Below are 13120 nucleotides of genomic sequence, written 5' to 3'. Positions count from 1 at the left end.
AAAGAAGCCTGTCTACTCTCTCAGAGGCTAATGACGTGAACCTTCTGATCAGCAGGTGTTTGAGTGCCGCGTATTTCTCGCTTTGTAGAGGCGCGCGTAAGAGCGGCAGCATACGACGAGTAGTCTGCTCGTTGAAATACACCACAACCAGGTAATATTTCGGCTCATCCGCCGTGATGCCTCGTAGGTGAGAAAGTGCTACCACATGCTGGAACCACGAAGTCGGATCGCTGTGCCAGAACTCGGGCATTCCCGTGACTGAGGCGGCATCTGCGAGTTGGAGCGTTGGTCGTGATGACGTGACCGAGGAAGATGCCTCTTCGTCGGTTGACAGAAACATTTTAAACGTCAGGGTCACCAGTGAAGCTGTTGAGGAAGGAGCACACAAGATATGACGAAGAGATGTGTTTATTCCAACGGCTAACGAGTGGATCTAACTCAAACAGGAAAAGCAGTGACATATATGCAGTGACGTGCGGTGAGGTTCATGGCTGGTGAGGCACTGACGTTATCACAGTCAGATTTACAAACATATGAACTCCACAGAGTAGCTTATTCACCATAGTTTCAATGAGATCCTTCTTGGCCAAAAATCTGAGAAGCTGTCCAGGAGATTTACATTCATCCCTCACCGTTTGTGAGCTATACAGTCCGGTGTGGGTCTTCCTTTAATTATCATCTCCTGCTTTGATTGAAAGTCCAGTTTAGAAAATTCTTTCAATTTAGATATGTAATCCACCATTCTGAAAATAAGGCCAAGCAACACGAAAAAAATGACTGGATGGTTGGACTTAACCTGCTAACTGTTTACTGTAGCTTGCTGTCACTAATTCTATTATTCTGCAGCCGAGGAGTCGCAAGAAGAATCTCTGGAATCACCACCGCCCCCTGTCATGAGGCAGGAGAACTGTGTGCCTCACTTAGGCACACAGTTTTGATAAGAATAAAATAAAATACACACTGTAGTACAGTGTTTATAATGTAGTTCATATACTAAAAGTGTTTGAACACTTTAATGGTGATATGCAGAGGGACAGCAATGCAGTATCACTGCAGAGCAAGCCAGCACAGTTAGCATAGTGATTGCGCAATCCATGGTGAGGCTCAGCCGGCTGGTGCCTCACCGCTCGTCTCTACTTAGTATTTGAACGGTAAATGTGAAAATTCAGCAATTTTGAAAACAAATCCAAAAATGGTGAAGTTAAATGTAGAAGAACGTTAAAGTACAAATCACTGAATAAATATAACTGTTTAATTTATTTTGTCATTTGATATATCCATGATCACAGGTGAGGCACAGCCTCACCTGCCTCCCCTGCCTGCATGTCACTGCATATATGCAACATAAACCTGCCCCCTACTGTGCACCTGCTGGGTGAGATGCCTGGTCCTAGTGCCTGCCACAATCCAATTATTATTTGCAATCACTGCCAATACGAATGGCCGGCAACAGAACTATTATTTAAAGGACAACCGACGTCTCCGGACAAGTTGTGTCCATAATTTGTAAAATGGCTTCAAATGACTTCTACTGAGCGTATTTTACAAAGATTCCACCGCATATAGCTATATTTTACGTTTTAAGACTCGCGCTGAATATTCAGGAAGTCTTGTTTTTGAGTTGGTGACGAGTCCTCACGTTACGTCATGAAAGGACCCCACCCCTGACCGACAAAAAGACACATTGTAGCAGTACTTCATCACGTCAATGTATTTTGCTGTACTGTTTGTCTGAAAACCTTGATGTTGCACCCAAAAGCTGCCAGAAGAGGGCGTCCAAGCTCCATGGAAGGAATTTATCAGCCTGGTGAAACGGGCTGATTCATTCCTCACGGGAGCTGGTCGCCATTTTTGGGTGCGACATTCCCCCCCGCCCGTTTGCCTCAAAATGACACGGAAAAAAATCGATTGCAAACTTGTTTGCTTTCCTCTTCAGAACTATTTTAATCATATTCATAACTGGATGTGTAACAACAAAGCATATTCTCCGCATCTGAAGCCATTGTTTTGATTTTTCAGCAATGCAAGACGTCTTAGCGTGACGTCACGAACTGGGGGCAGGACTTTCTGAAAATGCCCAATTTGCAGCTCAATTTTTTGCACATTTTGCACACTTTAAGTCGTTTTTATTGGCGTTTTGCATTTGACTAAAATCTCATACTGCGTATTTTGGGTATTTTAGATGCTATAAAACGTCGGTTGTCCTTTAATGGTTTTGCAAACTGTTTTACACCACGAGATAGTGTTATACCGTTCGTGGTGGGCAGGTCCTAACTCTAGACCTTTATTTTGAAAGGCCAAGCAGAAGATGCTTCCTGCCATTAACGCTAACTTGATTGTGGTCAGCGGCTGTTGAGCCACGGTCGCGCAGCTTCACTGCGGCTACCGGCTTGTGGACGAGAAGGCGTGTGACATTTTTGCGTCGCCACACGTTGTGCAAACGTTGCTGGTGTCTGATTTTCCTCGCCTCTTCTTGGTGAACTTCCAGCTGGATGAAGAGCTCCCCGCCTATCAGCCAACATGGGTTAAACACGCCGCGACCCGCGAAGCGTCTACTTCGTGCACTTGAGGCGAGGATGGGGGCAATCGCAATGGCTTACACATAGACATCCTGACAAAGACGGCGACAGCGAGAGAAAACGTATTTTGGGATTTTGCAATCTTTGATACTTCCTTGAAGTTATCGTGTTGGACCTACGTCACTTGTGTGCCAGACGAGAAGAGATGTTTGCAGAATTGCTGTCCAGCGCCGTGGCTCTGGTCCTGTATGTTAACACACTGGGAGCAGATTTCTGCTACGATGACAGGTACCTGTGCACATGCCCCACGCTAAACACACAACACTGCATCTTCACTAAGAGGCAATTGACTACGTATTTTAGTACACGGTGCATTTTATTTTGCCAACCTAAAAGTATGCCTTTTGCTCAAAGTGTCTTGAACCTGCTTAAGTTATTTATATTTCCCATAACTGACAATAAAACGATAGGAATGCAGCATGCATGATGCTTTTGTATTCTGTATTCGATTCACCAGAGAGCAGATTTAGGCCAAGATTTCCTTTGCAAGGAAGTAATTGATCTCTGGAGAAGGAATCACACCACTGAACACATCCCTTAGTTTCCAAAATGTGCTGCCTGGTGGAACTTTTAAGCATTAGGATCCCACACCCATGAACTTAAAGTAGGCAGTTTTGTAGCTCTTCACTGGAAATTTATATTTAATTTGAAGGGGGTAGCATTTGATATTTGATGGCTGAGTGGTTGTCACCCTCAGGCATATTTATTCCTCATGCACAGTGTGATGTAGGTCAGTGGCTTCTCTACTTAGTTTATATTTGCTTTGCAATTCTGCTTTTAAATAGCTCACAAAACAATTAACTATATAAGAATTCTTATTGGAGAAAAAAGTGAAAATAGTCTGTTATTTTTTTTCTGAAGTTGCAAAAAATAGAGGCCAAGGTAAACAACTGATAAGAATATATTTTTAGACTTACAACTTATACAGGCCTTGTAGTTGTTATGCTCGCTGTTTCAAGCTCAAGGTACAAAATGACTGGATGTTCAATCCAAAAATGAAATAAAATAAAGGAAAAAGCTGACACTGGAAAAATAAAACTGTTGAAAATGTGATTTAAGTATTGGCCCAGCCGTGTCAAAACATAAATCCATTTGAGAATCTGTTGGGTGATCTGAGGAGGAGATGCCCTCGCTGTCTGACAGATTTGGAGCACTTTTGCAAATCAAAATGTGCCCTGCTGATAGATTCTGATCCAAAAACACATGCTCTCAAAAACCTAAAATCTGCTCAAAGTACTTTCAGAATGTTTGTTTGGTCCTGCAACATTCCGCTTCCTGATTTAGTTCAATCTTTTTTTTCTTTCTTAATTTTTTAATAGTATACAGGTATTCTGTTTTGATGTACATTTTTTTACGTAAAAATTTTATTCTAATAAAATAAGATCAATTTCTGAAGTAACTGTAGTTCTGAAATGTTCATATCAACTGCTCTGTGTATGTATGACATTTTTTTCTATCACTACCGGTAATTGACTTCCAATAAAGCCATAAAATATTGCTCAGTCAAACAAACAATACATTAACACCATCCACATCTCGTGTTTCCTTTACAATTCTGTTAACTGCTCTTTATATCGAGCACTTCCTACAAGAAGAAAAACAATTCCCAAGGCAAGTTGTTCTGCTTGTGGAGTTTTTCTTCCCCTGTAGTGTGTTTGCTTTCCTTGCATTCTGGACTTCTTAGGCGGATCCTGCTCTCCTGTACAAGACATATGTTGAATGTCTATAAAGCTGTCAAAGAGTGGTCGCTGAGAGGCTAAAGGTGACTACTGGAGAGATCCAACAGCCTTCAAAGTTTTAGCATGCCAAGACCTGATTAGTCTGCGGAGAGATGTTATTTCTTGCTACGTGAGCTGCGATTCAAACCACTACGGAGCGTCTGACACAAACCCTACAATCTCTGCCAATATTTTTTTTATATTTTATTTGATGCGTTCTTATGTTTGACGGGTTTTTCTTTGCTATCTGTCATCCAGCACTATCCGTTTGAAACAGCACATGTTGCGCTCAGGCTCGTAATTAGCAGTAGTCTCCTGTCCCCTCAGGCTCCGCTGGTGGTGAAAGAGCAGCAAAGAGAGGCGGCTGAGCCAGAGCTATCTAATTTGTCAAAAGAAAAACTATCCCAGACACACACAATGATGTAACTTGGTAACGGTGTGTGAGTGTGAGTAGAAGCCTGATGTTGACATGCAGAATGCTCCTGATGGGAATGATGACATATTCAACTGCATGCCCACAGACTCGCTAGAATTGCATGCCATAAAAAGGGATACAAGTGTGGAGAATTAGGATATCACAATTTGTACATCTGTGCTCAAAACAATCACATATGGATATTTCGATACAATAATGCTAAGCGAAGGACCAGGCATTGCTTACATTGCCTCTCGCTAGGAAATCAGTGTGCTGGGTTAACACAAATTATGCTCGTAGTTTAGGTTGTGTGTACTGTATCTGGTGACTACATTTATAGTAAAATACTCATTGTAGCAGTCAGTACATGACATTTCGTGTAGCACTGGAATGCAAAATGAACTTTTTGGATTTATTACCGAAATGGCAGTGTTTAGAAGGACGTATAATTTAGACCAAAGTCACACAGGTATCGCATTAATAATTGGGATGTCTGTCAGACATCAGAATCAGAATCATCTTTATTGCCAAATATGTAGAACACACAAGGAATTTGTTTCCGGTAGAACACGCTGCACTAGTATTGTCGTCAAAAAAAACTGCTAAGTGGCACTATACATTGAGCTACAAACTTCGTTTACATCCCATAATGTTGCAGAAAGTAATTTTTGAATCATTGATTATCACTAACATGAATAAAAGTAATCTGAGCAAATGAGCTGATATCAGAAGTGTGTCTCAAACTGGTTACCCAGCGCATTTAATCAATACTGAAGAAGTAGCTCTCGGTTTCAGTAAAGTTTGATGATCCCTCATCTGAAAAGATACAGGAGATGTGTCAAAAATAAGATGTGATTGACACTATAACCCCTTTGCACATTGTTTCACGCCATTCATACTGCGGTTGAGCGCCCCAAAGACTCTGGTAGGGGGCAGGCATGTCCATATACGGCACTGTTTGCAAAGATACCGAACGGGTAATAGCCTGCTGTGTTTTATTTTATCTCAATGGTTTGAATGTAAAATAGTTTCAGTGGAATCCCTTGGCTTTGCTTATCATGGGGAAGAGGAAATTTACTTTATCGAAAGGTGCAGCACTTTATCACTCGAGGAGAATCTTTGGGGAACTCCTTCTCAGTACTGCAATATATTTCCTCGACAACAATGACAGCATTCAACTGTTTGCAGATGAAGATTACGACTCAGTATGCTCAAGGTGTCATTTAAATATGATTCATTGATAAATATGAAGCAGAATCTTTACATTGTCAATTATGTTGAATGCACTTTTTCAAAAAAATCTTGCATGGTGTTTAGTATGCATGGCAAAACAACATCCATATTGATCACCAAACATAATCTATGTACGTATATAAAGGTTACTGTGTATGTGCATTAAATCTTCTGATTCAAACCAATGTTTTCTCCTTGCGTTGGCACGTCGCACTGCGGTATGTGATGGCAGTGACCGTTCTGGAATTCATTTCTTTCAACGAGTGAGCCACCATCTATGCATGTGATAGAGCTGCACAATATACTGTAACAACCACCGTGCAATATCAAATTAACAGGCTGTTTTTCTTGAAGATAATTTTGCAACTTATTGAACCACTGTAGTGTTTGCACACCACGTGGAATTTGATCCAAAGCTTCACTATGGTGAATATTTCAATTTTAGGTTAGCTGTTGGTTAGCATTTTAAACCCAAGGCCCTGAGTCTCCTTTGCTTGTAGATCAACGTCAAGCACTGATGATCGATGTGTTGAACTGCACCCTCCACATTTTTTTCATGTGATGTGGTGTGAGGTTTAACTGCATGAGGATGTTATGAAGGTTGCGGGCTTGGCACAATAGCCATGTATTGGTTTTATCAGTGAAGCTAGAATGAAGCAGGACTTCAACTCAGGACAGGGCCTTACTCCTGGGGGACAAATTACATGCAGACGGCTTTGGACGAAGACCACTTCGGTCATTACTTGTACGAGCCATCATTGATATAAAACGAATTTTACCCACAGATGCTATTTCTTTCCCCTCACGATTAACTCTTGACTTACCTACCACAGTCCATTTGAAGCGTTTTTTCTTGTGTGTTTTTTTTGGAGGGGTTTAGAGTGGTGGGGTTCGAGTCCTCCCTAACAATGCATCTTAGAATAGACCAGTCCTCGAAACATTTGTCTGCACCCCTTCCGTGGCACCTCCTGTCATGGCAGTGGTCTGTAAGTCTATATTGAATGATGGGCTGGTTATGGTCGTGGTTCTGTTGAGTACCCAAGGGCGGCAACCCAGCAGTCTGAGCATCTCCTCATTTTTCGCGGTCTGGATTCCTCTCTCTCCTCCCTGTAATTACTGTTGTGTTCTCTCTCTCTCTCTCTCTCTCTCTCTCTCTCTCTCTCTCTCTCTCTCTCTCTCTCTCCATCTCTATCTCTCATCCTCGTTCTCCTTTTCTATCTCTTGCTCTCTCCGGCGCTTCCGTGTCTGTGATGCATCCATCTGAATACCCCCTAAGCCTTCAGGCCTCTGGCTTCATTAACCAGCATCTGTCTACAGATGGCCCTGTGTGTCAGTTTTTTTTATCTCCGAATTCTTCAGTTTAAAGAGAAGTGTTTGAAGTGAATGAAGAGGAAGCAAAAGATCCGTGGTAGCTTTATTTCATTATTTTCTCGCCAGTGTAAAGACATCAGAATTCGCAGATGTCTTAAACATCACACAGATCGCATGCAGTTAATCCATCCATCAATTTTCTAATTTGCTTTGTGATTTGAAATCGATATTCAATTACAAAGTGTACAGTGCTTATTTTCCCTCTATAAAATATATTCAGCTACAGGAATTGAGTGGATGGTTTTGTCAACTGCCATACATGCCAATGTTGATTTTTGAGCTTTGACCAATGTTCACTATTGATGAAAAGGTTTCTTCAGCCGTCATCTGTACTTCTTTGAAGGTGTCGGACGTTTCGCTTCTTCTCAAGAAACTTCGGCAACAAACTAAAGTCTTACTGGTAGTTTTGGCCCTATATATATATATATATATATATATATATATATATATATATATATATATATATATATATATATATATATATATATATATATATATATAGCACCTATCATAGCAGAGTCCGGCACCGCCATGTCTGGATAGTATATATATATATATATATATATATATATATATATATATATATATATATATATATATATATATATATATATATATATATATATATATATATATATATATATATATATATATATAGGGCCAAAACTACCAGTAAGACTTTAGTTTGCTGCCGAAGTTTCTTGGATAAGAAGCGAAACGTCCGACACCTTCAAAGAAGTACAGATGACGGCTGAAGAAACCTTTTCACCGCCATGTCTGGACAGTATATATATATATATATATATATATATATATATATATATATATATATATATATATATATATATATCTCCCTACTGTCCAGACATGGCGGTGCCGGACTCTGCTATGATAGGTGCTTGCTCTCAGGTAGGGGGGAGCAGAGGAATACTCCCTGCCACTCCACTAAGTGTTCCTATTGTGCTGACTAACGACTGGCCTGATTGCACCATTTCGACCGGTATCACCTCATCAGTATTACTAATCCTATGTTGCCTAAGCAGGCTATTGTATGAACAATCCAAATTGAACCTCACCCCACCAAACCGGTTTAATGAAGTTGTTTTATGAAAATTGCTTCTTTTATTCCCCTTTCAAACCATCTATGTCTATGTTCTTTCGCTAAAATGTTAACCTCATTGTCGTCAAATGAGTGGTTGCTAGCTTTTAGGTGCATATGTACTGCCGATTGAGGCCCACTAGTATTATCCCTGCGATGTTGATAAAGTATTTTTTTGAGAATTTGTTTAGTTTCCCCAATGTACTGCTCTTTACAATTTTCATTCTTACAATGTATTGAATAAACTACATTACATTGTTTTTCATTTGGCAGCCTTTTGGATGCACTAATTTTTGCCTTAAAGTGTTTACCTTTAAGCCTTAAAGTGTTTATCTTTAAGCCTTAAAGTGTTTATCTTTGTATCAACGGACTACTCAATCAAGTGCTTTCTTCCATTTTTCTCTCCAAATGACCTCACAAATTTCCTTTCATTTTGCCTGATAACTACAACGGTGAGCAATCTCGTGTGGTCTCATCATTTCACTGAAAAAGATCTTTCTAAGATATGTTGATGTTGTGGGCGTGATCATCTTACCGTACTCCAGCCTGGAAAGATTCACTCAGATGTTGACCACAAATAGATTGGAGCTCATTTTCCTAAGCTCCATTTCCCCCCAAAATTGTCACAAGGGTAAAAAAAATGGTCTCTTCTATCCTCCCTTCAAAATACCAGTTTAGCCACTTCATTTTATCCCTCTCTTTTTTTAAGGTGATGTTCTCGTGTAGCGATGAAAATGCTGTATATATTTGTCTGGACTTTTTTATATTCATCATACAAAAATAGGTGAACATAATTGATTAGGAACAGCAACACCTCGAAATAATCAGCAAAAAAATGTGCTTTTGCGAGCAACGTTAACCTAAAATTGTAACGTAAAATTGTAAAATAAAAATATATATTGTTATGCATAGCATGAGCATTTCTGATTATGTTTATATGAACTAATGGCACTATAACTACACTTTACAAATATGGCATATGGACACTGCATGAAAATTTTATCTTAAAAAAATATATACATAATTTTGTAACATTTAAGCCCTAATTACACAAAATTATTAGGGGATTATGATTGCACTGTATTTTCACGAAATCCGTCACGTAGTAGTGTTTTCCACTAAGTCAGAATAGGTCTGATTTGTACAAATTGTTGTGCATGACACCCGCACAGTCCTATGAAATTCACAGAAGCATATTCAGGTTTCTGACTTTTGTCAAGTACTCTCCTTAACAATACTAACCAGTTTTACTGCAATGTTTGTGATTTAATTTGGTTGTTTGCGATTTGAAAGTGACCAAAGTAATTGGTTGGGAATGGATGCTTTTGAAAATTGCGTATTATAAATATAGTTAAGATCACTGTTGTAATATATATATATATATATATATATATATATATATATATATATATATATATATATATATATATATATATATATATATATATATATCAAGCTTTTAGTCTTGTTTTGTTTTTTTGTTTTTTTTTTTAAGTTAAAGCATCTATCAGCTGCTGTACAAATCACATGAGCCATATCCGAAAAACATTTTGGAAGTTAACAGTAAGAGTTGCGCATCGAAACCTTGGTTACATCCCGTATTTGTAATAACTGTAGCATTTTTGACAAAGCATCATGGTCTCGACACCAGAGGATGTTGGTTTGCTCCACGTCCAGATGGGAATTAGACTCTTCAGAAAGATGATGCAGAAACACAGAATATCATTCTAAGGATACCTCAAAGAGCTCGCCTTCGTTATCAAGGCATACCGCCATCTGCTTTTGCCTGAAGATAATGTCTGTGGCCGGTTGGAAAGAATTCTTAATGTACTTCACCTGATTATCTGTGTTGTGCCCCATTGTTGGCCCACAACTTCTCTGTGACTGAAAGGTACTCATTGGCGGCCACCGAGCCAGTAGTGTCTTCAAATCCCTCGTTGTGCTTTTGCCCAGCCAGAACAAGCTGAATCAATCAGACACATTGTAATCACTTGTCTGGTGTGCAGTGAGAATGAAACAGGTCTTAAGATGGACCTGGGTTAAACTTGCCTCTTGGTGGATTCAAGTGGAAAAGATTAACTCGACTGCACGGTGCAACATGTCAGACCTAGTCCTACATCTTGAGTCTCTTTGCCATGCGTTTTCATTAAAAGACAGCAGATTATCTCTCTTAATACATCATGTGGCTTTGAGAGCGCACATGTAAAGTGTTGCACACAGAGAGACTAAGACACAGTGATAATAATCGCCTTAAATGGGAATAAAATGCAACGCTGCGCTGGATCATCCAACAAGTAAATCCTTCACATGGTCAGAATAGTAACAGCGGACAATTCAAAGCGGCTACTCAAAAATGTGAGAAAAGCCTTCTCTCTGCCAAGGAATACAGTATGTGAATATGACGCCTCTAATGTGCTCTTTGACCAACAAAATGAGATTAGTGGGATTTATATCCAATAATGTGAGACATCTGTTGCATCAGCTCAGTGCATTTCCTTGGGGAGACTTGACTGACTATAGGTTATTCTGCCATCATCACACCTCCAGTGGTTTGACTGGGTCTACGCATTTTAGGAGGTCTAGACGTGGGTTTGTGTTTCCAACGCTAATCCGGGTTGATGGCTCTTAAACTGTGGCCACTCTCAGGCTCTCTGCCTTCTTCATATTAATAGGATTAACAAAACTGTGGATGAGTGGGGCACACCGTGTGAGCAGTGATCCCTGAGCTGTCAAATATTCAAACTTACTTGCCTCTCCCATATCTAAATAAGATGCTATAGATTGCCCATGTTCATGAACTAAGGAAGACTAGTTGGCAGCATAGATCCTTTCCTTCTCATGGGGGCGATCGCTCAAACAGAGAGCAGTGGCTCGTTTCATTAAGGTTATGACACAAGTCTGACAGTTCAGCTGTGATGTATTTGTCCCTTGTAAGAGGAAAGGATTGTGTGGTCTCACTGTTCCCCCTACACTCAAAGAATGAGGAAAATCAAACATTGGCTGTGGGATGGAAGCTAGACCTCAGTGCCCTCAGTTTGAATGGCTCTGCGGACTAAATCTGGCAGAACCAATTTAGTGAAGCTGTGAAGGAGATACGTGCTCTGGTTTGAATTTTTTTAACTGGGAAGACAGAAGGAGAAGTAGATTCAATGTTAAATAAGCTGACATTATTCAATGTTTCATACCCAATGAGTGTGTGTGCTACTTCATCTAGCTTGTGTGGTATTTTGTTGATGGCTGTGAAGAGGATGCAGTCGCCAAAGACTGTTTACATGGAGTCAATAACTCTTTCAAAGTTACATTAGCAAAAAGCAGCCCAGATAAATACAGAGGGTCGTGTCAGGAAGGGAATCTGACGTAAAAGCTTCGCCAAAACAAACATGCGAATCAAACCTCTGAAGATGAAGCACACTGATTCGCTGAGGCGACCAACTTGAATATCAGAGTCAAAGTCAGCCCTTATTCTGATTTTTAAATCTGAATAAGTCCCCTGAGTTATTGTCATTTCGGCACTGTAGGGTGTGCCTAAAAGCATTCACTTTTCTCAAAAGTTGACCGCGTATCTTTTAATGCAATGCGTCTTATAATAATAATAATAATAATAATAATAATAATAATAATAATAATACTAATACGTTACATTTTAAGCGCCTTTCAAAGCACTCAAGGACACTTTACAGTCACAGACAAGCATAGGCACTATAATAAATAAAATACTTTCACAAATAGAATGTAACAATAAAAAATAAAGAAATAATAATATTAATAATAATAATAATAAAACAGATATATACATAGATGGAAATTCTCATTTAATAGACAATATTTTAAAAGTTCTGTAAAATGTGTTTTCCAGCTTCACTGGTTGTGAAAAGTCGACATATAAATAAAGCTGTACAGACGCTCCCCAGCTTACGAACATTTGAGTTACGACAAAATGGTACATACGAACATTTTTGCGGGTACTGTATGTCGAAAAATGTTTGGACAGAGATGCTGTGAATTAGATTTTGTATTGCCTTTTTCCGGCCGACCTTGCTCTCGTTTGCCTGCTACTGTGCTACACGCAGGCACACAGACACATTGGACGTTTCAAAGGCTGCATGTTTATGCAACGGACACCATGGCTGACCAATCAGCGCCCTTATGCTGAAGTGCTACCAATGAGTTCAGTCCCCGATCCGCCAAGCTCGCTTACAATTGGCTGTGTAGAGTATGTGGGTGGGGAGGAAATCCCTTTTCCCAGTTGACGCTCAGGGAGGGACGTGATTCATTCCAAAAAGTAACGGCAGCTTCAGTAATGGCTTACTGAAGACCCAAGGATATTTGTCGTCGTGCTACAGTAGGTGTGAATTTATTTGATGACTGTTAGAGCGTCTGTGTTTTACACTGTAGCAACTTACAAATTCACCTTATGTACGACCGCTCGGAATGTATCTCGTTTGTAAGCTGGGAAGTGTCTGTATTGTGTTGTAACACAAGTAGTGTAGCTCCATCTTGTGGATATATAATGCAAATGCAGCCTCTATTGTAGTCAATTCTTTGAGATTAATTATGTGGTATACTGTAAATATGAAAACAGATTTAAAATGGGTAAGGTGCGCCTTATACTCCATGTTTTGTGTAATGACCTTATATTTGGCCTCATAATACCTTCTCTGAAAGGTACAGTATACATTGGTTTGTGTTCTGTGCATGTTCGGAA

At 39.7% G+C, this 13120-nt stretch overlaps 1 protein-coding gene across 3 annotated transcripts in view; it reads left to right on the top strand.

Moving 5' to 3' along the window:
* Positions 1-2356: 2356 nt before the first annotated feature.
* tmtc2b (transmembrane O-mannosyltransferase targeting cadherins 2b) overlaps positions 2357-13120 on the top strand; it is a 94454-nt gene continuing 83690 nt past the window's right edge. For all 3 annotated transcript variants that reach the window (XM_088997108.1, XM_088997111.1, XM_088997110.1), the window contains exon 1: positions 2357-2807. In XM_088997108.1, the coding sequence (XP_088853234.1) occupies positions 2725-2807 (83 nt within the window). In that variant the 5' untranslated portion in view covers positions 2357-2724. The remainder of the gene's footprint in view (positions 2808-13120) is intronic.

The sequence above is a fragment of the Hippocampus bargibanti genome, linkage group LG05, assembly GCF_051943395.1.
Source record: "Hippocampus bargibanti isolate YZ-2025 linkage group LG05, ASM5194339v1, whole genome shotgun sequence".
NCBI lineage: Eukaryota > Metazoa > Chordata > Actinopteri > Syngnathiformes > Syngnathidae > Hippocampus > Hippocampus bargibanti.
The sequence above is the reverse complement of the archived record's forward strand: the minus strand, read 5'-3'. Positions and strand labels throughout refer to the sequence as shown.